Source organism: Sceloporus occidentalis, unplaced genomic scaffold (assembly GCF_023333645.1).
Source record: "Sceloporus occidentalis isolate IW3139 unplaced genomic scaffold, rSceOcc1.0.p SCAF_3, whole genome shotgun sequence".
Taxonomy (NCBI): domain Eukaryota; kingdom Metazoa; phylum Chordata; class Lepidosauria; order Squamata; family Phrynosomatidae; genus Sceloporus; species Sceloporus occidentalis.
Window position 1 is genome coordinate 171,483,594 of NW_028316983.1, and position 25,414 is coordinate 171,509,007.

The 25,414-nt window shown below is 44.1% G+C and overlaps 1 protein-coding gene across 3 annotated transcripts in view; it reads left to right on the top strand.

The window, feature by feature from the left end:
- The window catches only part of LOC149317120 (solute carrier family 66 member 2-like), a 102,630-nt gene that overhangs the window by 47,290 nt on the left and 29,926 nt on the right, over window positions 1–25,414 (top strand). For all 3 annotated transcript variants that reach the window (XM_089516888.1, XM_089516887.1, XM_089516889.1), the window contains one exon: window positions 22,305–22,521. In XM_089516888.1, the coding sequence (XP_089373014.1) occupies window positions 22,305–22,521 (217 nt within the window). The remainder of the gene's footprint in view (window positions 1–22,304; window positions 22,522–25,414) is intronic.

Below are 25,414 nucleotides of genomic sequence, written 5' to 3' on the forward strand. Positions count from 1 at the left end.
ATCTTGAGCCCTCTTCTCCAGCACCACATCTCAAATGAATTGATTTTCTTCTTGCTTTCATACAGGCTTTCGTACAAGCATTTTATTTCTGCTTTCTTACAAACAATTTATTATCTATATTTGTTGGGCAGAGCATAGAAGAGCTTACCTTTAATAAAAATAATAAATAATAAAAGTTTTATTTTTATACCGCCCTTCTTGCAATCAGGGCGGTGTACAGCAATAAAAACACATTCACATAATCAAACAACAATACAGTTAAAATCACAATAAAACAGTTCTGGCCAGCATGCCAGTGCTATCAGAGGGGGGAAGGCTAACTGGAGCCTATATCCGGGAATGCTTTTCTGAACAAGAAGGTTTTTACTCCCTTCTTGAACTGGGCCAGGGAGGTGGCCGAGCGGAGCTCTCCGGGCAGCGAATTCCAGAGGGTCGGGGCCGAGGTGGTAAAGGACCTCCTAGAAGTGGAGGCCAATCTAGCCCCTGGAACCCTCAATAGTTGCTGCCCAGATGTTCTGAGTGTGCGGGGCGGATTATATGGGGAGAGGCGGTCCTCTAGGTATCCTGGGCCCAAGCCATTTAGGGCTTTATAGGTTATAACCAACACCTTGTATTGCGCCCGGAAACGAATCGGCAGCCAGTGTAGATCTTTCAGTACTGGTGTTATATGACTGGCCCTGGATATGCCAGTGACCAGTCTGGCTGCCATATTCTGTACCAATTGTAGCTTCCAGGTTTGGTACAAGGGTTGCCCCATGTAGAGCGCGTTGCAGAAGTCCAGTCGAGAGGTTACCAGAGCGTGTACTACCGTTTCAAGGTCCCTCTGGCCCAGGTAGGGACGCAGCTGGCAGATCAGCTGAAGCTGATAGCAGGTGCTCCTGACCGTCGCATCCACCTGAGAAGTAAGGTGGAGCGACGAGTCAAGGAGCACCCCTAGACTGCGTACGGAGTCCTTCACGGGAAGCGTGATCCCGTTCAGGACAGGTGGAACCACTGCCATCCCTGGGCCAGGAGAACCTATCACGAGCACCTCCGTTTTCTCTGGATTCAGACTGAGTCGGTTTTCCCTCATCCAGCCCATTACCGACTCCAGACAGGCCACGAGAGAAGAGATGCCATCCTCAGTCACTGCATCAGTCGGAGACATAGAGAAGATTATTTGGGTGTCATCAGCGTACTGATAACCCCGCGCCCCATGTCTCCGGATGATCTCTCCCAGCGGTTTCATGTAAATGTTAAAAAGCATGGGAGACAGAACTACAACTTCCAGAATCTGGTTTGTAGGCTTAGTGATTCAAGGAGTTGTAGTCCATAAAAGTAACTTTTCCAAGCTTTGGTTCAGAGGCTGAAACTGGGTTTTGCATTTTCATTTTTCCTGGCAATTGGCTGATGTTGCTTTTCTTCACTAGCTGTGCTCAGCACTTAGGTTAACATGTCATGAATATCATCTTTATTTGTCAAATTAGTCCTATGCATTTTAATGAAGCATTTAGTGATCATGGATACACCTGTTCTAGCTAAGGCATTATGCTTGCCAACCCAAGCAAGACTTTTTGCCCATCTCCAGCTGGGTCATGGCTGGGTAGCTACATAAATCACTTCTGCTCTGTGTGCTCAGTTCCAACTTTCAGCCAAGCCAAGATTCATTTGAAATCTTTGGGGGGGGGGGGGGAACAAAAGCAAAAATCCTGGGTGCTTTTGAGCTGGACTGTTAGCAACAGCTGCTCACTGTAAAAGGGATGCTTCTTATCTTTTGGAAATGGTTCTGTGCATGAGACCCCCAGCTTCTCTAGTGCATGTGTATAGAGCATTCATGTTGATGATTTTATGTCTTGCATATTCAAGGGACTTAGGGAAGCAAGATAAGTGAAGCTTACTGTAGGCTGCCTCATTAAGTTCATACCTAAATTGGAAAAGTTGCTTTTTTGGATTACGTCTAAATTGGAAAAGTTGCCTGATTCCCTCAGCCTGTGTGGCGAATGGCCCGGGAGCCTGGTGGATTCTGGGAATTGTAACCCCCAAAAGAATGTTTGCAAACTTTGAGTTCACAAAACAGTTCTTGAGTAACCCTAAAAATCTTTCTAGTGATAACTGAAAGATATTAACCTTTGTGCTTTAGCCATAGGAAACCAGTGTAGGTAGTTCTCCAAATGCAGGCAGGAAAATTGTTATGGGCCACATACAGCCACCCTTGGGCTGTCATGGGCGGGTTACAAACCGCCATTAAAGTACGGACTCAGTCCGTACTAGGGTTAGGAAGGTGCGGTGCTTCCGCACCCCCCTAACCCTAGTACGGACTGAGTCCGTACAAAATGGCGGCTCCCCTTCCACAAGGGGGCCGCCATGATGACGTCATGACCGCGCTGCCTCTACACGGGGCGGCGCGGACGTGACGTCGTCGGTCCGCGCCAGGGCGCCTAGGGCGCCCTTTCCGTGGACCAGGAAGGAGCTACGTTTCGGAGCTCCTTCCTGGTTTGCGGCGGCGCTTTGCTTCGCTGGGCACAGCCTTCAGACGGCTGCGCCCAGCGAAGCAATGGAGAAAGGGGCCAAGTGGCCCCTTTCTCCTTCTCCCCGCCGCCGCGGGGTGTCCTTGGGGCTTGAAGCCCCAGGGACACCCCTTTTCAGGCTGCGGGGAAGCAGCGTTTTGCTGCTTCCCCGCAGCCTGAAAAGCGGCGGATCGGGGCCTCAGCGGCTGCCGCTCTGCACGCTAAGGCCCCGATACACCGGGGAAAGGGCGGGTGCAGACCGCCCCAAATGGGCGGTCTATAACCTGCCCTAGTTTCCTCCTTTTGCTTTGCTGCTTCTAAAGTTTTGGAACAGATAGGTTTTGCTAGTATTGATGGTTATAGCTATAAACTTCAGTCTCTGCGAAGAGATAATTTCTCTATAATGTTCCTCAGATGTGTTAATGTGGAGCACAACTTACCCCACTGTATCTTTTGTACATTGTGAATAGCCAACAGTATATAATGGGGGGAAATCGTTGAAAAATTGAATGTTAAAAAAAAGATAAAAGCAGCCAGGAAGAATGCAAAAGGTCCTATTAACTTCTACAGTGTTGAAGAAACAGCTGGAGCTTTCAAAGGTCTAGTCTAAATGTACTTTTATCCATTCTGTTGTATTATTTTAGAGACTAGTGTATCTTTCTACAGGAGTTTGGACCCTGTGCTCTTTTTCCAGCAGAGCAGAAAAAGGTCTCATATGTGCAGTAATGGATGAAAAGCTGCAGTGGCTTTCTTTAGACATTTTGTTCCTTCTGTAGGTATTTGAGACACGCATGCTGAAACTTTATTACTTAGGCAGTAATCCTAATCACACTCCTACTGAGTAACCCCCACTAAATATTGTGGGACATAGATCTGCATGGTTATTTTCAAAATCTTGTTTCCACTATTTCTTGTTCTTCATTGTTTCCTTGACTAGACCGTTATTTTCCTTAAACCTGCCCTTGAAGGAATATAACAACATGTTACTCAGTACACATAAACTGTGAAAAAAGGAAGTTCAGCAATGGAATAAAAGGCTTATCTTGAAGTAAAAATTCAAAATCCTGTGTATAGTAGACATATGTCCATAATTTTTTCTTTTAATAATATATGATATTTATGGCGATTCTTCTTCTATATATTGAAGTGGAACTGATAAGAGTAACAAGTCATTTATTGTTGTGTTTTAATTGTGTTATGAATTGATTTGATTTTATATTGTGACTTTTAAAAGTTTTTTAAAAATCAGTACTTTATATTTATCTGTCTTTAGTGCAGTTTCACTGCAAATTATGGGACATAATGTGATAAACAGATATATCTGAAGAAATTGGTGTGAATTTTGTTTTAGAAACAGTTCACTTTTCTCCTCAGTAAGGAAACTTATGCTTTTTAGCATTTGGAGTACAAAGCAGGTGGAAACCAGATTGAATCTTTGCTCAGGGGCTAAAAACTGTAGCAAAAAGGTATTCCAATTTAGCCCAGAAAATGTGCACTTTTGACTCTACATATACACGCAGCAACGTGAGAGCAGGTCTGAAGGAGTGATCCATTCTAACTCCAATTCTAAAGCTGCATATAAATGCACTGGTGCAGGTGCACATTTAAAAAGAATGGAGCCAGTATACCCAAGTGGTCAGGGTGGCATGCAAAAAAGTGAAAGCGTGACACCTCCAATGGATATAGTTCCCAAGAAGTGGCTTGTTCATTAGTTGTTGATTTTTGACATATGAAGCTCTGAACTTTTCAGGACCAGTTTACCAAGGAAACTGCCTTCCTCAGGATGTGTCCAGTCAAACCCAAAAATCTCATAAAGGGTCATTATTGGTTGTTCCAGAATCAGTTGAATGTTGTTGCATCACACTGCAAAAACAGGCCTTTTCCCTGGAATTCCCTCTCTTGTTGGGGAGACTGGAGTTATTGTGTGCCTTCAGGTTGTTTCCAATTTAGGCTGGCATATCATGGGGTTTTCCTGGCAAGATTTGGTCTGAGGATGTTTGCCATTGCTTTCCCCAGAGGCTGAGAGCATGTGACGTGCCAAAGGTTAACCTGTGGGTTTCCATTGATGAGTGAGGAATTGAACCCTGATCTCCAGAGTCACAGTCCAAGACTCAAACCACTACGCTGCCCTTCACTTGCAGGACTGGACACCATATTTCATTTCAGATGCCTACTGAAATCATACCTCTTTATGTATCCATTCCTTAGCTGATGATAACTATTCTCTTAGAATGTTCTAGGGATTTCTCTTTCTAAATTATTTTTAAACTGCTTTTCTGATTTTAAATTGTAAATCATTTAGATAGTATCAGGCAATATACAAATTCATTTAATCAGCCAATAGGTGACTCTAGGCAGCTCTGTTTTTCAAAATTAGGTACTCACTGCTGATGGTTATACATTAATACCAAGATAAAACTTTGATTTCTTCTTCGTGGTCTCTGCGAATCATACAAATGGGTTGTACTGCGCCTGCGCAGTGCCTTCGGAAACTTCTAGAATCACTGGGCAAAGTACTCTTTGCAACATATAGAAACTTTTTGGCGGTAGCTCCGCCCATCCCTTATAAAGCCCCTGCTTTCCCGCTCTTTCCCCAGTTCCTTTTTTCCGTCGCGTTGCTGCCTTTGGGAACTTCGCTCCTCTTTTCTTATCGGATCACTGGTAGTTTGACCACGGACTGTTTATTGACCACTCTTTGCTTGACCCTTGATTGATTGAAACATTACGACCTTGGACTGTACGACTTCCCATTCATTCGCCGGATTGACCCTCGTCGCGGACCTCGGATTGTTGACTACGAACCGTAAGCAGATCATGCCATCGGTGCCCTTCAAAAAGTGCACCGTTTGCGGGGGGAAGATCCCCGGCCAACACCCCCATTCGGCTTGCCTCCTGTGTTTGGGAGAGGCGCATATCCCAGCATCCTGCGCCCTCTGTAAATCTCTCACTCCCCAAGCGAGGAAAAACCGGGAGACTAGATTGAAGGCAGCCATCTACTCAAAGGTCTTCTCCGCGGGTGCCATGTCTTCTCTGGGCCCTCCTTCTTCGACCGGATCGGCGCCGTTACCAGCCCTCCCCGAGGCCCCAACTCAGCCTATGGCCGAGCCTTCAACTTTTTCGGAGGTGACTCCCCGCGAGGGACTCGACGCCGACACACCTTCGGTGGATGTTCCTCAGCCGTCCAAGAAGGATAAGCGTCAGAAGAGCTCTAAGGAGAGCCGCGCTTCTGAAAAGGACTCGAGCGCCCGAAGGGTTCAGCCTCGAGATCCTCGGCCCTGAAGGCCTCGACCTTAGTGAGCTCAACTAAGGGTTCAGGATCCACACCTTCGGTCCCGAAGCCTTCGGCCTCAGCGGACTCAGTTTTGAGGCCCTCGATTACCAAGGCGACGACCCCGGCCTCGGCTACGGTGTTGCCCTCGGCCTCCAAGAGGACTCATACGCCTTCCTTGGGGGACCAACACCCATCGGCTAAGCGTCACTGCTCCGACAAGCGGGATCCGGACGGCTCCCGTCACAGGGAGATCTCTCGGGACTGGCCGGCCACCGAGCGCAGATCCCTAGAATCTCGCCCTGCCGAGAAAGCCTCCAAGGTTGGGAGCTCCAAGCCTGCAAAGGCCTCCGCTACCCGTCCGGACCATCCTCGCAGTTCTCCCTCTGATGGCCGAGCCCTGCCTAGTTTTCGCCACATGCCGGATGACACTATCGACGTCATTTCCGAACCGGCTTCTCCAGCGAGCTCCACGCATAGCCGACGTTCTGTCACCCCGATGCCGAGATCGGTAGTCCACACCGCCATGGTCCACCGGGCCGCTTCGCCTTCTCCTCCGAGGGAACCGAAGAAACCGGACTACCTTTACGACAGTGAGACGGACACCTATTACATGGCAGTCCCACATGACTCCATTGCATCCCGCTTTGGGACTCCTTCGCGGAAATCCAGATTAGAGCCACGCACCAAGCCAACCCGGGACGCCACGTCGTCCTCCCACCGGGCTGATGTCGCCCCCGACCCCGACCTTCAAATAGTGGACCTTGACCCCGAGGAGGAGGCCCTTTCTCACACTCGGTACCGTCCCCGGAGTGACTCCGGCTCCTCGGATGCCGAAGATTACCAGCCTTCCGTCCAGGAATTCGCCCAACCTGGGGCCGTTTCGCCCACTGATGATGTCCGCACCTTTGCTGAGCATGTGATAAAGATGTCAAACGCACTCGACATCCAGACCTCCCAGGTGGAAGATGAGGCCTCGGACCCCATCGAAAGGAGAATCCATGGGAAGCTACCCACCCCACCTGCAATCCCCCTGCTACCATCACTAGAAAAGCTTGCAAGACGTTCGTGGGAAGCTCCCGCCTCCACGGCTTCTAGCAATCGCAGGATAGAGTCTCTTTACAGGATTGATCCTTCCATTCCTTCATGGCTCTTCGGCCACCCGAGGCAGAATTCCGCCATCGTGGAGGGCGCTCAACTGACATCTACCCCAAAATCGTCCGTGATGCCAGCGGACAAGGAGGCAAAGAAGGTGGACGCTCTAGCCAAGAAGGCTTATTTTTCATCAGCCTTGGGGATCAGAGTGGCCAACTACAATGCTTGCATGGGGGCATATATCCAGTGGCTGATGGAGAAGATCTCCCCTCTAATCCCCGACCTCCCTGATGACTCCCAGGCCACCCTTTCCGAGGTTCGGGATGAGGCACATTCGATCGGGAGTTGGCTAATCACATCAGCCAGACACTCCACAGATTGCTCGGCAAGATCCATGGCTGCGGCAATTGCCCTGCGCAGACATGCTTGGCTGAGATCTTGGGACCTCAACCAGAACGCCCATACCACCATTGAGGACATGCCATTTGACGAGGACGGCCTCTTCCACCGGGAGACGGATGAGAAGCTTAACTTCAAGTACCGGATGCGGACCGCAGCGAAGAAGCACGGTATGTCATCCTCTCCTCAGGCTTCTCGTAAACGCTTCACTGGCGTCCGTCCATGGTACGGGCAAGGTCAGAGATCCTACCAGCAGGATCGTCCCTTTCAGCGCCAGGATCAGCCCAGGCAGAGGTACCCCTCGCAGTCCTCCTCCTCTTCAGGTCGTCGTTCCGCTCCTAAATATAAGAAGAATTACCGGAGGCAGGATCCCGACCAGAACAAAAAGAGGAATTGAAGTGATGCTGCGTACTCCGTCGCCTCCTCACCCCTTTGTTTTTTGAATAGACTGAGGCCTTTCTCCAACATCTGGGCCTCGATCTCTACCGATTCTTGGGCCCTCACCATCGTCTGTAGGGGTTATGCCCTCGAATTCGAAGAGCTCCCTCCAACTGGAGCTTTCCTATCCTCTTCCCCCTCAGACACCCTTCTCGACAAAGTACGCACCTTGCTGTCCAAGGGCGCCATCTTGCCCGTCGATGCCGCCGACGTCCCTAAATGTTTTTTCTCCCGTTATTTTACGGTCCCTAAGACTGATGGGGGCATTAGACCCATTTTGGACTTGAGGGCTCTGAATACTTACCTTTCCTATCACCGGTTCCGGATGGTAACCCTTGCCTCTATTTTGCCTTTGTTGCACCAGGGCCTGTGGTTTGCGACCATCGACTTGAAGGACGCCTACTTTCATGTCAGCATCCGGGAGAGCCACCGCCGGTTCCTAGCCTTTGCCGTCGGGATGGACATCTACAAGTACAACGTTCTGCCCTTCGGCCTTGCCACGGCTCCACGGGTATTCACAAAGTGCATGGCACCAGTGGTGTCCCACCTCCATCGCCGAGGCATCAGGATCTTTCCATACCTAGACGACTGGTTGATAGTGGCCCCTTCAAGCCAGGAGCTCCGCCGACACACCTCGGAGACCCTTGCTCTTCTAAACGACTTAGGACTGGTGGTCAATCTCGAAAAGTCACAGCTGCTTCCCACCAAGCAAATAAGGTTCATCGGATCCATCCTAGACTCCACCAATTGCATGGCCTTCCTACCCCTCGACTGGTTTGCCGCCCTTTGCGTGGCCGTCCGGCGGTGCATGGACCGAAAACGAGTCATCGCCAGAGACGTCCAGGTGGCCCTCGGAGACATGGCCTCGACGACCTTCGTCACACCGTGGGCAAGGCTTCGATCCCGAACCCTCCAGTCTTGGTTCCTGTCAGTCTTCGACCCAGAGACCGACGCGCCATCTCGTCGCCTCACCATCCCGAGACCGGTCGCCCGTTCCCTCCACTGGTGGCTCGACTGCCAGAACGCTTGCGCAGGCATGCCGTTCTCACAGCCCCAGCCAGAGATAATACTAACCACAGATGCGTCGGAAGACTGATGGGGAGCCCATGCTCTAGATCTCTGGGCGAAAGGGTCTTGGTCTCCTGACGAAAAGACCCTGCATATCAATGCCCTGGAACTGATAGCAGTGGAAAAGGCCTTAAGGGCGTTCGAATCCTCCCTCTCCCACAAGGTCATGCAACTCCGGACGGACAACACCTCGGTGATGTACTACCTGAACAAACAGGGAGGCACCAGATCACGCACCCTCCTCGACATCACGCTCCGAGTGTGGGAGTGGTGCATCGCCCGAGGCATCCTGCTTCAAGTGGTGCACCTGCCAGGGACACAAAACGACCTCGCGGACCTTCTCAGCAGGTCCCCGTCTTCATGCCACGAGTGGAGGCTTCACCCAGACACTGTGAAAGACCTCTTCCGTCGATGGGGAATCCCTCAGATAGATCTGTTCGCGACTGTCCACAACACCCATTGTCCCCAGTTCTGCTCCCAGGCGCGAGACGAGGACTCCCTCGGGGATGCGTTCGGATTCGACTGGTCGGGGGTGCTGCTGTACGCCTTTCCCCCCTTCCCCTTGATCACCAGAACAGTATCCAAGATGACATCAGAGGCTGCCAACGCCATTCTAATCACTCCGTGGTGGCCAGGACAGCCTTGGTTCCCGAGCCTCCTTCATCTTTCCCGTGACACCTTTCTCCGGCTCGAACGCAGGCCGGGTCTTCTCACGGTTCAGGGAGGTCGCGTCCGCCATCCCGACATCGACACTCTTCCCCTGGTAGCATGGAGGATCCATCCCTAGCGCGCTTACCAGACCCGGTACGCAGAGTCATTCTAGCTGCCCAGAAGCCGGCCACCCGTAAATCTTATTCCCAAAAGTGGACCAAATTCCTCAAGTTTCTGGCGGACAGACACCTTTCCCCTGCCCAGGTCTCGACGCCGGTGTTGTTGGACTGGCCTTTTATTTAGACAGAACTAGAGACTCTAGCCATTCCGAGAGACTGTTTCAGTGTTACTCGGGACCGAAAAAGGGATTGCCGGTGTCGGCTCAGAGACTCTCCAAGTGGGTGTCGAGCACCATTTATTTGTCTTATGAACTCTTGGGGAAGCCTTTGCCGGCCAGGGTTCGCTCCCACACCACAAGGGCGGTAGCCTCATCTTCTGCCTTCTTGTCAGAGATTTCATTGGATGACATTTGTAAAGCTGCAGTGTGGTTACAGCCCCTGACATTTATCAAACATTACAGGTTGGACACCAGGGCCAAGAGGGATGCAGCCTTTGGCAGGGCTATCCTGGTTTCTGGATTGCACTGATTCTGGCCTTCTTTAAGCATATTAAGCTAACTGATTTAACCCATTCTCCCCTTATGGGCAGGGGTTTTGCAAACTTTACTCAGGTTCCAACAAACGGGTTTCTTTGAGTGGTCATCTGCGAATACATACAAATCCCGCCCATCCTCCCCTCGGTGTCCTGCTCTGAATTGGCTCACTCCTTGTCGCCTACTTGGCGGAAAAATTGCGGAACTGGGGAAAGAGCGGGAAAGCAGGGGCTTTATAAGGGATGGGCGGAGCTACCGCCAAAAAGTTTCTATATGTTGCAAAGAGTACTTTGCCCAGTGATTCTAGAAGTTTCCGAAGGCACTGCGCAGGCGCAGTACAACCCATTTGTATGTATTCGCAGATGACCACTCGAAGAAATACTGTTACAGGTAAGCAGCCTGTCCATATCTGTGTTGAGCCAGGTGACCTGATGGAATGATTGAGAAGCTAAGGAAAATTTTTAGTACTTCTCTTTTAAAATTGCTTGGCTTTACGTCAGAAGTTTCCTTTTTCTACATGCTGACAGATCAATAAAATATATTTGTACAAGCTCTACTGAATAAAAATTATTATCCATTACCAGAAAGCATTTGCAGTTGTGTTAGTTGGAAATGCTGTCCATAGGAGTTCAATTAATTTGGTGAACATTGTAATTTGTTCAAGCTTGCGTAGGATGCTTTTTGTTAATTTCTTTAGAATGTTTTAGGAAATATACTCTCTTTCTTCTGCTTTTTAAATAGTATTAATTAGACTATTAATGGTCTCCTGCCCCTCATTTCCAGTATTTTTCATGCTCTCTTCCTGGCTACCCAAATACTTTTCTACCGACGGTGATGAGTACATCTCTCTCTCATTTTGCTAATACTGTCTCAACCTTGAAAACTCTTTGATAGTAAAAATTTGCTCTTTCCCTTCTCCCCAACTGTTAAAGAAACGGGATAAACACAAATTCAACCCTGCTGTGAAGGCCTTCTGAGCTTGTTGACTTTCTTAGAGAATGATTCACAGAATAATTTCAGAATTCCTGGTTGTAGTGGCTTACATAATGAAATGTTAATAGCCATGCATGCTGAGGTCTTTTTCCTACTGGATTCTTTTAACACTTTATTTTATATGTCTGTGTATATACCTCTAGGGATTGCATACTAAGCTGCAATGAAATGCTTAGGTAGCTGCTAAGCATTTCATAGGGACTTCTGTTGGTGAGTGCTTGCAAGATTGCAGCTAAAAATGAGGCCACTGAAAAATAAAAAAGGAAGAGTGAATTGTAATGTTTAGGAGACTTCAGTGCTTGCAGTGGGGGAGCACTGAAACCAATCCACAGTGGGAAACTGAGCTGTAGAGTGTCTATTGGAGAAACAAAACAAAAATTGTAAAATGGTGGTGGTGGGGAATAGAATAGAGAAGTGCATCTTATTCTATTTGATATGAGAGATCAGTCCCCCCCCCATAATATATCAGGGGCTGTTACCATATTTTGGCCACCACTGTTTCTATCTTTCCTGGAAACTCTTCATGTACCAGCACCAGTCCAGGGATTGCCACTTTGAGTAGGACTGGAATAGAATATGATGGGGGGTGTTGTCAACTGGAACCCACAATAGAGCATCAGCACTATTGCAGGTCCTATTTGTTTGGTATAAAGAAATGTAAAATCCATTTCTTGATCTAGATTTGTTCAGAATATTGTTGTATGTTGGGAGTGCGGTGCACAGGAAACATGTTCTGAAATTTTAACAGAGGATGAAATGTTTCAATGCCAGGTTACCTGTGAATTCGTGTCTTTCCTTTATAAATGAACTAGGGAGACAGTTACACATCATCTGAGTCTTTTCTCCCCCCCTCCCCATCACCCCCTCTTTTTTGAGGCTATAAAGTACTTTCTTCCAAACTTGCAAAACAGGATGTTAAATAGAGTTTTCTTGCAGGTTCCAATGTACTTTTGATCATTACAGTATTCTCACTCTTCTGTCCCTCCATGCCAAAGCTATGTACAAGCCAATTTGTAATAATACACTACTGTCTATGTAGCTGAAATATTTTTTCAGCCTTGTTTTTAATTATCTGTTGTTGTTATTGATCTCTTTATAATCTCAGTTGATATGTCAAAAGAAAACAGTGTTAGGAATTAATCCCTGTAGGCTTCCCGTGTTCTTTTTCTGCCTTCCTCTGTACACTGCTCAGCTTGAATTTGAGTTTATTGTTAAAAACAATAAATAAGCATGCTGTATTTTCCTAGTTAACAGTTAGAAAAGCTAGTGAGACCAATGTTTTGATGAGCAAACACCTAACACGTCCCCCCAACAGCTTCTCTATACTGAACTACAGATAGTGTCCATAAAATTTATTTGGCTAAGCCTCTAGTATGGTTCAAGATGATTTGCAGTATGCACTGTAACACACCTGCAGACATAGAGTGTATGTCTCCTCTCTTTACTATTTCCCTGGTGAACATGCACACATAGCTATTTTGTTCCATATGTTCCATGCCCATATTTTTTTATTTTTAGATATTTAGAGAGTACACTTGTACAGCTTCCTTCTGTTATTAACAGCCTATATCCAGCATTCATAAAAGCTTACTTTGTTTCAGTTGAAATGCTTCAAAGTTGCTTCATTTAATTTTCATTTTTAAAATGTTCATGGCCTCAGTATTATTATTGTTTTTCTTTTATGGAATAATTTATCATTGTTCACTTAACAGAGCACAGTTCTTATTAGACTTAGAAAAAGGGATACTTGAGGAGTTTGGTGTTTGTAGATTTTGATAGAAATTGACTTGCTTAGAATTGCTAGCTTAATAAATCTTTCTGTCGTTATGTGTCATTGAGTCAGCAAGATTTATCCAGAGGAGGTTTGCCGTTGCCTCCCTCTTAAGCTGAGAGACTGTGACTTGAGTTTAAGTGGGTTTACAGGATTTGAAAACATGTATCCCCAGAATCCTACCATTAAACACCATGGTAGCCTTTGTAAAGCATGCAATCCTTTCACAGATTTTTCTTGGCTAGATTTGGTCAGATGGGTTTTTATCAGTGCCTCCATCTGAGGCTGAGATTGTATGACTCATTGGTCACCCAGTGAGTTTCCATGGCTGAGTGGGGATTCGTACAGAGGATAAATCTATCAAAGACAGTATGCTTCTATATACCAGTTGCTGGAGAGCATGAGCAGGAGGGTACTATTGTACTTATGTCCTGCTTGTTGGTTTTTCATGTGCATCTGGCTGGCCTCTATGGGAAGAAGATGCAGGCCTAGAGAAGTCTTGGCTCTGATCCATCACAACTCCTTTCATGTTTTTGTGTTGTGAGCAAATTTGAGGAAAGGGCCCTAACTCAGTGGTAGAGCACATGCTTTGCTTGAAGAATGTCCTATTTTCAGTTTATGGAATCTCTAGGCAGGACGGGAAAAATGTAAGGACAAAAGATTTGATTCAATGTGAGGTGTTTCCCACATTTCTAATGTATTGTTCTATTATTATTATTATTATTCTTTATATAAATAAAGCATGATGATGATGATGATGATGATGATGATGGTAATAATAATAATAATAATTATTATTATTTCTGGGCTCTGATAAAATAAAGTAAAAATGTATTTTTAAATGGTATTTTAAGAGAAAATACATTTAAATGAGTATTTAAATTCTTTTTTTAAATGATAGAACAAAATTAAACAGAGTTATGAATTCGTACATTTGAAAGTAACATGACCCGTAAATAGACTCCACCCCTCTTTAGAAACAAACATGGTGATGTACCAATAGGGTGCTCACGTAATCCATGGTATAATTCTCACCATTATTTCTTTAAAGAGTAAGGCTTGTTTCTGTATGTTTTGTCTTTTTTGCCAGGATGTCATTCTGTACCACTGTATTATTCTATTTTATTCCCCCCCACCCCAACTTTTCGTGCTGTGTCAAAGATGTTGTGTGGAGTGGAGCAGGCATGGCCTTTTGCAACTTGCCCATTTTTCAAAGCTGTTTCATGTTATAATGAAGTGCCTCTGAAAGATCAAGACTCTGTATGCTCTCCGAAACTCAGACTGGTGTGAAAGGCTTTTTCTTTTTCTATTGTACTCTTAAAAGGGTGGCAGAGCTATGAATTATATTATACCTCTACTAATGTCAATCCATTTTAGCAGTATGGTGTTTTTAAAGTGCCTATTCATAAACCAGCTGAGGTGAGAATGAAAGTTACATTTCATTTCCCATCATGAAATCATATTGGAATTCAGATTGACCTAAACAGCATGCACATGATATGTGGTATATCATGGGCCCAAACAATTACTGTGAATTAGTCCATAGAAAATATGTTGCATTGACCCTGAACAAATGAATAGATTAGGGCTAGAAATTCATAGAGGACAGACTATATAATTGAAACAGGAAAGGTTAGAAGCATTATTACTAATTACAGGGAGGATAGTTATTTTTGTGAACATATACTTTAATCTATTCTATGCAATTATGTGAGGCAAGTGAAATGCTTTAAAGAAATGCAGTGGGTAATTAAAGGCCAAAATTCAAGCTACACCAAAGATCAATGATATGATTCCCTGTTTCCCCTTTTACACTTTTCCTGACAAAAATTTATCCTGGCTGTTTTTTGCAAGGAAGACCAGTTGTAAAGAGTGATATGTTTGTGAAAGGTACAGAAGAGAAGGGAAGGGAAGTTGGCTGCATAGAAACCAAATTCTCTCTTAATGCAGTTTAAACAGTAAGGATAAAGACAAACAAGGGCAAAGACGTAAGATGTCCATATCAGAAGTGCTGTCTTCTAGCAGCTGCTTAGGAATACCAGTTGCAGAACTTGGAAAAATTACTTGGTCCAAATTATGGCTCAGCTTCCACAATTTCCACGTCAGTAATAATAATAATAATAATAATAATAATAATAGTTGTTGTTGTTATTGTTATTTTCCATGTTCTAGTACTGGATTTTTCCACATCATCCACGTACAAAGATGAATGCATGCAGTCCCATTCTCCTAACTAACATTCTACGCAAGAGACAAACATTGGTATGGGGTGTAGGACCAGCAAACTTGAGTCTGCTTCCCGTTTCCATTGCCCTGGTGCCTGTATACATAGAGAACGCTTTTAGTAAAACTCATCTTTGCAAAAAGAGTGACATACTCACACTCTCTATACTTACTTTCACCCTCTTCATTCTCTTCTCTTCTCTTTTCCTCTGTATATACTTTTACCTATTATCTTCTTCCTTGCAATTTTTTCTTTCACACTGACTTCCTTCCCAGCAATATTTGTCTCTGGATCATTCTGTCTTTGACTTTCTTATATTTCCCTCTGTTTGTGTGCATGAACATCATCTCTAATAATCTATTCTGTAGATTCAAAATTGCTGTGTCTCCCCATTTTAATTTTAGAAAAACTATTATTTCCCCCCATTCTTCATAGAATTGCTCTTTTGGTCTATTTCATATTGCCTGGGTTAATGTATCCATTTCCATTACATCATATAATTTGTATAACCATTCTCCTTCTGTTGGGGCATTTTTACTTTTCCATTTTTGTGCATAAATCACCCTTGCTGTGGTAACCATGTAAAATATAATCTTACCATTTTTTTCCCTATTTCATCTTCAAATATTCCTCAAAGGTAAGATTTTGGTTTTAACTGCAGTTTCCTCTTTAACGTTTCACTGATCAAGTTATTCATCATTATCCAATAATTCCTTGTACATTTGCAAAACCACCAGCAATGATAAAAGATACTTGATTCATTCCCACATTTCCAGCAATTATTGTTTTTGAACTTCTAAATCTTGGTAAAACATTTTATAGAAATTTCTCCTTAGGTCCTGGGAGACTGTATTTTTGACTTCTTTTATCCAGCCCCCCCCCCCCCCCATTGCTCCATTTGTATGGGATGACCAATATTCCTGGCCCATTTGATCATTGGTTCTTTGACAATTTCTTACTCAGTCTCAAATTTTAATAGTATCGAGAAGTATTTCCTTATTATTTTAATTTTTCCTTCAATTAATATTTTCTCTAATTCTGTTTCTTGTCCTTCACTTTCAAAACCATATGTTTGTGCATCCATTATAAATCTTCCATAAATTTGACAGTGTGTAAACCAATTAATCATACACCCCTCTTTTTGTAATTCCTCTTCTGGCTTCATCTCAAACTTACCTTTTTGTTCTTTCAACAAATCCTTGTATTTATACCAAATTACTTCTCTGTTTATTTCTTTCCTGTAGAATGCTTCATGGGGAGATATCCACATTGTCATTTTAGGTATTCTTCTTCTTCTATATTTGTTCCAAAGCTTAATCAATGCTCTTTTACAGTGATTTAAAAATGATTTATTTTGTTTATCTTTCTCATATGCTAAATATGCATGCCATCCATAACTTATTCCCTCTAGTTCTAATAATGTATTATCTTTTAGCATTATCCATTCTCTTATCCACAGTAGGTAGCGTGGTTCAGAATATAATTTAAAGTTGGGGAGTCCCAATCCCCCTCTCCCTTGTGCATCTTGCAAAAATTTTAGCTTAATTCTGGGGGTTTCCCCTCTCCAAATGAATTGAGCAACATCTTTGTGCAAAATTGGGAATTCATTTTTATATGTTTGTTCTTTCCATGTGTCATTTGTCCCTTCACATTTTTATATAACTCTTCTGTGTATTGTGTCTGTTGTTTTTTTTTAATTTCATCTTGCTTGTGTAAATGTGTATTATGTTCCCTTCTGATCATAGACCATCCCCACCCTTGGTTTAAATTTCTCTTTAAATTCTTGGATATTGTGGAAGAGGTTTTCTTGGTCTTCCTTTTTTGTTGTTTGCTTTTATTTCTGTGCATGGATTGTAGTGATTCTCTTTTGTCCTTTCACACTAATTGTTGAATAGTAACATTCATCAACATTTCAGTACTATTGTCTTCTACTTAAAGCTTGGGAAAGTTCTTTTTCGTTGTTGTTGTTGTTGTTGTTGTTGTTAGACTGCTAGCATTTAGAATCCCCTAAAAAGCATGGCCAAGCTGGCTGAGGAATTCTGAAAGTTGGTAGTCCAAAAAAGCAACTTTCTGAAACTCTAGTAACGCTCATTGTTTTGACTGTCTTGTGCTTTTTCCCTCAGTGTAGTTCCAATTTTGGAAGCACAAGTACATGACTGCTTTGGTGAGTGCTGATCAGTGCCATCACAAACCACTTGGCAACCATTAAACTGGTACTGCACCAGACCCTCAAGTTTGCCTTTCTATTACAAGCACACAGTGTCTGGCATATTGCTTTCGGAATTATTTTTAGAGCCAGCTAGCCAGCTGTTAACTGGAGCTGTGGGGAGTTTCATTATAGCTGTTCTGTGAAAGCTGATGCTCAGCTATGCAGAACTTCAAGGATAAAACAAATTCCTGTAAGGTGGTTGTTTTTTTTAAAAAAATGACACATTCTGAGTGAATATTGTTATCTGTACCTGCAACATGGCAGTACAGTGCAGCTTCATCTTCTATCCAGGGAAAAAAAGATAGGTAAAAACCTGTGAATGATGTTTTCCACATCTTCTGTACCAGCAGACTTATACATTGTAGGGTTTCCATAAAAAAAATAAGAGGAATGTGTCTTCATTGTTTTTTAGATTTAATTTCATAATATTTCCCGTTGTATTATAAAAAAGTTGGGTCAAAATTCTTCTTTGTCATGTATTCTCTGTTCAAGAGAAAGATGGATGCTCAAAGTTTAAGCAGCTGAAACAGCTTTGCCCTTTTCTTCCCTTTCTAGCTTCTGCCACTTCGGTTCTGTCTGCCAGGCCTGGGTGAGCTCTCTCTTTATTGGAACTTCTCTGTAGGGAGTCAGACAGCTATGAACTATTTTTGTGGCATAATCTGGGATGAACTCTTGCAGGAAGATGATCAGAAGATTGTGAAGAGCCTATGTGTTAATTTGCAGAGGAAATATTTTATTTATGTTTGTGATGTTACTTATTGTAAACTCTGCTGATTCTTCAGAAAGCATCCTGTCTAGGTCAATAAGCTCCCTGCAGAGCTTCGCTCCGCCGCCTCATTAGATGTTTTTAAAAAACAGCTGAAAACATATCTATTCCGGCTGGCCTTCCCACCTTAAATTGTTTGTCTGTCTTTCCTGCCCCCTTTTTTCTTTCTGACCCTGGATTGATGAACGTTTTGTATTTTTCTTCTGCCCCTGATATATGTATTTTTTATTTTATCGTTTCCTGGTCCTGTCTTTGTAATAATGGTTTTAATTGCTTATTGAATTTTTAACATGTTTGTAATGTTTTTATAACTTTGTAAGCCGCCCTGATCATTTCTTGGAAGGGCGGGGTATAAATAAAATTTATTATTATTTATTATTATTATAGAGGAAGAGTGTGTGTGTGTGTGTGTGTGTGTGTGTCTGGGGGGGGGGAGGGCAGGCTCATGAACCTCAGTTGCTTTTTCTGCAAGGCTAGAAACCACAGTAGAGCAAGTTTTCATAATGTAAAAGGTTGCAATGTAGTGAAATAGAGCAAGAATCCCATGGGCCTGGGACAGACTACCCAAAAAGGGCTGCTGATGGCCTTTTTTCCTCCGGAGGGAAGCTGCAGCCACCAAAACGCACAGCTTCCCTGCAGAGGAAAAAGGACCTGAGAAAAGCGGGTTCTTTTTAAGCTGCAGCGGCGACGTAACAAGTGCGCCATTGGCACACTCGTTATGTAAGCGCTGCATGGCAACATGCGGATGCTGTGCGGTGCTTACATAACAAAGATGGCGCCGTGTACACAGGGCGCCACCATTGTTACACCATCTGTACGTTCTAGGGTTAGGGACCGTGTGGTTGCCACGCAGTCCCTAACCTTAGAACCGGTGCTGGTACGCCACTTTATGTTGGTATGTACTGTGCCATTGCTACTTTGTGGTTAGATTTATGCCTTTGCCAAGGACAGCATAAATACTGTACCTATATCTTATGTTCCTTGATGTACAACATGGAGATTTTTTTTCCTGGTCAACTGTGAAAGCTGTTTCTATTAGAGAACTGTTTTGCCTTGGTCAAGAGCCTTTTGGAGGGATGGGGTGTGAGTATATTGATGCGGCAAGCCATGATGTGATTTGCTGCAGTCAGACTTGTGATGTTCAACTCTACTAACACTGTTGCACAGTCATAATCCACCCTCCGAACCCATTTGTCATTTGTTTACCAAAGTGCTTGTTTAAAATATGGTTCATTGTGATATCCAAACCTTTAAGTATGGTTTGTCTCTGGGTTCTTTTTCCAGTTGAGTACACTGAAACAAGAGCTGATAAAAAGGACAGGAAACAAACAAACAAACAAAAAAAAAAAAGGGGGGGGGCACAGGCCATAGTTTCTTTGATCATCTGCAATTCATGGCTGAAGTAACAAACCAAGATTAACAAAAAGCCATGGTTTACTGTGATGTGGATAATGTGCCCTATGTTGTTGATCATCATATATGCAGAAATAAATTATTAAATACAATCTGAATAACAGGCAATCTAACCAAATGTAATAATGTTAAATCTGTTTAAAGATCATATTGATGTTGGTTAAGCTTTTGAAGCAGTGTTTGTTCCTTGGCTATGTTTAGCAAACTTTCCCAAGGCCTTGAGAAGTAATTATTTTATTAGATAGCATGAGTTATTTAGAATTCCTTTGTAAAAGATCCAAGCCCTATTATATATCATAATATTAAATACTAGTGGTGTTATCTGAGGAGAGTTTAGCAGAATTAGAGAGGAGTGAAAGAAATTCTCGTCTCCAATATGACATTGTTTACTTTTTTGGAAAAAATAATTGCTGATGGTCTAAAGAGATCCAAAAATTCACTATGTACCAAAATAAACATCTCCTTTTAGAAAATGCAGCTGTTTAATTGCAAAGTATCAGCTTGATTGTTTTTAGTATAATCCAGATACTCTGATTCCCCCTCTATAAATTACTCCTGCATTTTAATTCCTCTTCTCTGGTGAAATTTACCCAGAAACTACAGTTTTGGTATTGTGCAGCTAGAAGTTACACATATTCCCTATAGAGAAAGGTATGAGTTGAGCTGTACCCTAAATTGTACCCTAAAAGAGAATTAAGGACTATGCCATATTAGGGAGCACATCTCCTTGCTGAGGACCTGCATCATTTCGCACAATGCCCCAGATTATGGATCTAGACACACTGTTAACTGTTCATGAGACAGGAATAAATTGTGTTTCCAGTACACTCTGAATCATCAATATGGTACTAGGAGAATGTTCACATGAATCAGCTTGAGAGTCTCCAAGTTTTGTAATAGCTTCTAGATCAGGGGTCGGCAACCTCCGGCCTGCGGGCCAGATGCGGCCCGCGGAGGCCTTTGAGCCGGCCCCTGGCTCCTCCTGCCACCGGTTGCGGCTTTTCCCCACTCTGGGCGCCACCATTTTGGGCAAAAAATGGCGGTGAAATCTCGCGCAACCTCAGGGAAGGTTGCGTGAGATTTCGCCACCATTTCCCCCCAAAATGGCGGCGCCCAGGGCTCCGACGGTGGCAGCGGGCCCCTGGGAGGCCGGTTGCCGTCGCTGGGGCCCTCCAGGAGGGCTCCTGTGATGGCAGTGGACCCCTGCGAGGCCTGTTGCCGTCGCTGGGGCCCTCCAGGAGGGCTCCTGTGACGGCAGTGGGCCTCCCAGAGGCCCGTTGCCTTCGCTGGGGTCCTCCAGGAGGGTTCCGGCAGCGGGCCCCTGGGAGGCCAGTTGCTGTCGCTGGGGCCCTCCAGGAGGGCTCCTGTGACGGCAGTGGGCCTCCCAGAGGCCCGTTGTCTTCGCTGGGGTCCTCCAGGAGGGCTCTGGTGGCGGCAGCGGGCCCCTGGGAGGCCCGTTGCCTTCGCTGGGGCCCTCCAGGAGGGCTCCGGCAGCGGCAGTGGGCCCCTGGGAGGCCCGTTGCCATCGCTGGAGCCCTCCTGGAGGGCTCCGACAGCAGCAGCGGGCCTCTGGGAGGCCAGTTGTGTTTGTTGGGGCCCTCCAGGAGGGCTCCAGTGGCGGCAGCGGGACTCTGGCGTCAGGGGCCGGCAAAGACGGGAAGGCCTCCAGCGCTGGCGGTCCCCGCCGGCTCTTTCCCGGCCTCTGACAGGGCCTGGGACCCCGTCAGGGGCCGGCAAAGAGGAGGTGGCCTGGCCCCTGGGGGTGGAAGCTCCGCCCCAGAGGGTGGAAGCTCCACCCCCAAATGCTGGAGGATCCGCCCCCGGCACGCAGCCCCGCCCCCGGGGTGGAAGCTCCCCCCCCGGCTTCGGCCCCCCAGTTGTCTGAGGGACAGCAACCCGGCCCCCGGCTCAAAAAGGTTGCCTACCCCTGTTCTAGATTTTGTATTCGGTTCATATATTCTGTGGCATGATCCTAATTCTACCTTGTTTCCAGTGCCCTAATCAGTGTGGCTCTTGTTTCACTCTGTTTCTTGTATTTCCCCTAAATAGAAAAGTTTGGATCCTAAGTGATCCTGAGTGGAACTCACTCATAAGAAGCTCCTGCTGTCAAGTTTTCTTTACAGTTCCCGACCCAAAAATCTGCACTGAGGGCTGGCCAGTTTCCTACAATGTAGAAAGTGGTTGTATAGGAAGAAAGGGGAAAGTTGGTTCAGCTTTCTGTCAGCAGAGCCTTTACTAAATTGGAGTTCTTTTCATGAACAGAATGCCGAGTCAGGATTAAAGGTATAGCTATCTTTTGTTCTGAGTGATGGATAAAAGAAGCTTTTCAGACAAAATGTGGAACTGTCTTCTGTCATTATGTGCATCATCTTAACTCCCTTCATTCAGAGTTGGATGTTCCTAATTGTAGTTAATGGCATTTGAGTATGACTTGTATAACTATGGTTTGTACATATTGTTTGCCAGACTCAAATGCAGTTTCAAACATGGGTACACTTAGATGCTTCTCATCATGGTGAAAGTGGTGAGGAAAGAGTACATGAATGTGATGCTTCCATCTGCTCATGTGAGTAATACATGATGTCTAAACATACTAACTACATTCTGAAGCCCTGCAATATGAACAATATGAGCACATTTTCACTTTTACCATTTACAGTATGGTTGCTTTCCTCCACCACCATCTCTTGCTACTGGCATTACAAGTGATTGTTGCTCAGTATGTATTCACAATTGTTATAAAATGTGTTATATTCTTAGTTTGTTTTCCATCTCACACTGTCTGGATAATCTAATGCTTCCTGCTTTCTTTTTTTTAATGCAGTCAATATTAAGTGAATTATTTTGATATCTATAAATATTCTCTTTCAGATTTTGACTTGAACTATTTCTGGCACTGGAACAAGTTTACAGATTATGTGCAGTGTGTTCTGGCGTTCACTGGAGTTACAGGATACATCACTTACCTTTCTCTTGACTCAATGATCTTTGTTGAAACACTTGGCTTCCTTGCTGTATTTACTGAAGCCATGCTGGGTATCCCGCAGCTCTACCGTAACTACCAGAATAGATCAACTGAAGGAATGAGGTAAGATTCTGTTTGTGCACCATAACGATTTCAATTAGGTTTTTGGCTCTGTTTATATACTTACTCTTTCTTCAGCAACAATTCCAGAATTATTTGATAGAAAAAGAGAAATAAAATCACAGTTCTGGCACAACTCCAATGTATTGATGGAACCGTGACTTAAGACTGGAAAAAGCTCCTTTTTCTAGAGTGAGAATCACACTGTGGCTAGTAAGTTTAAGAAAGTTGAGGACAAGCTAAAATATGTAATGTAAGATATGTGTCCCACCTAGCACTACCTTTCTGTGGTGTGGCATTGTGTGCTCCTTTAAGGCAAGAGTCTATGCTTATGGTAGCAGTGCTGCTTGCAAGATCTATCAGACAGGCTTTTGCTGAGGAGCCAGACTAAATGTACCAAACAGCTACTGGGCAGCAGCAGTAGTGGAGGGTGACACTGGTGGGAGATCTCTTAGAGACAACAGAAGTGGCAACACAGCTAACACTTGTTAGTACTGTGTGGAAGGAGGCATGGTAAGTGACTTTTGAAAGTCTTTTACCATGAAAAACATATGATGAGATAATCTAAAATGAAACAAAATATAGTGCCAGAAGATGAGACTCCCAGTTTGGAAAGCACTCGACTGGGGAAGAGCAGAAACCAGTCACACGTAGCACTGTGGCTAATACAGTCGGCCCTTCTTATACACGTATTTCTTATTAATCGATTCAAGCATCCACATTTTGAAAATGTTCAAAAAAGTATAAATTTTAAATATCAAATCTCGATTTTCCATTTTTTATAAGGGACACCATTTTGCTATGTTTAATGGGAATTGAGTATCCACGGAGTTTGTTATCCACGGGGAATCTTGGAACAAACCCCAGCGTATAACAAGGGTTCACTGTAATTTAACTGGACTCAGGTTGAAAGGACTTTGAGCTGCCAACATGCTCAGAGGTGAAAGAAAAGTCTGAAGCTGCACAACACACATTATGGGAACATGGACTATGAGAAGCATGAATTAGGGGAAACTAGACAGTAAAACAATAAATGGAAAAGATAAACATTGCAATACCTGTGTTGAATGACCTAAAGTGGACAGGAATGGGGCATTTTGGGTAAGATAATTGCACAATGTTTTACTCAAGAAATGAAAATCTAAGAATAAATAGGATGACATTTATAGTGAGCAGTGGTGTAGCAAAAGCAATCAAAAGATATAATGCAAACTCTCGTCCTCGGTATCCACTGGGCTCTAGGTTTGCACTGGAGTTTGGTTCCAGGACCTCCCAAGGATAACAAAATTTGTGAATGCTCAAGACCTATTAAATAAAGTTGCAATAGAAAAATGGTGTCCTTTATATAAAATGGCAAAATGAAGGGTTGCTTTTTGGAATGGAAACATTTAAAAATATTTATCAAACAGTGGATGCCTGAATCTTTGAATAAAAATCCATGGATATGGAGAGTTGACTGTATAACCATAATCCAAGTTGATGCTGCGACTACAGAGGTAGAAGAAGAAGAAACTGAAAAGCTCTATGCTGGAGTCAAGGAGAATGCTGAGTTAGAATGCTGAATGCAACTGTTCAGAAACTTGTGAACAGCGACAAAGAGAACTGCTATAATAATCAATGCAAAGAAATATAAGATGACAGTGAAAAAGGAACAAGAGTCTTCCACAAGAAGAAGGGTGACCAAAATGGTGAAAGGTCTAGAACCCATGCCCTATGAGGAGTGGCTTAAGAAGCTGGGTATGTTTAGCCTGGAGAAGAGAAGGTTATGGATATGATAGACCTGTTTAAATATTTGAAGGAATGTCATACTGAAGATGGAGCAAGTTTTTTTCCCCCTGCAGCTCTAATGCACCTCAACATTAGGAATAACTTCCTGACAGAGATGTTCTACAGTGGAATATGCTGCCTCAGAGAATGGTGGAATTTCCTTATTTGGAGGTTTTTCAACAGAGGCTGGATGGCTATCTGTTGGGAGTGCTTTGATAGTGTATTCCTGCATGGCAGGGGATTGGATTTAATGGCCTTTGAGGTCTCTTCCAACTTTCTGATTCTCTGATTTTATGAGAATGCTTTTCCATGATCTTTTTTCATGTTTGGTGCCCTTTCTTTGCAAAAGATTTTTATATACAAAATACAATGTTTCTGCAAAGAACTTGTTATGTTTTTTTGAGGATAAAATGCTGGTCTGGGGCAAAACATATTGCAACAGTTGACTATTTTTCAACATAATGTTTCAATGTGTTATGACAACCCTTTGCATTGGGACACCCTCAAAGTATATATGGTACATTATCTGAAAGTCATTGGTGAAAGATCTGGTGAAAAGTCTTGTGCTTTCCTGTTCACAGTGGATATTGACTCATGTTATGTCTGCCCTTGGTGTCAGAAGAAATGCAGTGCTCCAGGATGTACTACACAGCTGCCTGCATAAAATAATTTTCTTTCTCTTAATCGTTCAAAGTTGCAAACAGAAAAACAAATCTGTATGAGTGTGATGATATTGCTTTGACTTCCATAAATTACTTGGATGATCATCATTTTTGCTTTCTAGACATCACCCTGTTTAAAATGCCCAGGAAACAGAAGTGCAAAAAGAACATGCAGGCTGTTGCATGTGGTGGCAGCACTTCTTTGTTTTGCAGCATTTCTGCCCAGTGTACATGTCCAGTGAAACCAAAGTCAGTTATTAACACCAAATAGATTTGTATGCTATGGTCCTACTTCACATGCTGTCTGTACTGTTCCACTTGTGTGTGTGTGTGTGTGTGTGTGTGTGTGTGTGTGTGTGTGTATGGAGCATGGTATGTTTGAAATAGCCTGAGTAACAAACTTTTGACCAGGCTCAAAATACTGGGATGTTTTGCGTGTGACACTTTTATGCATGCCAGCTTCCATC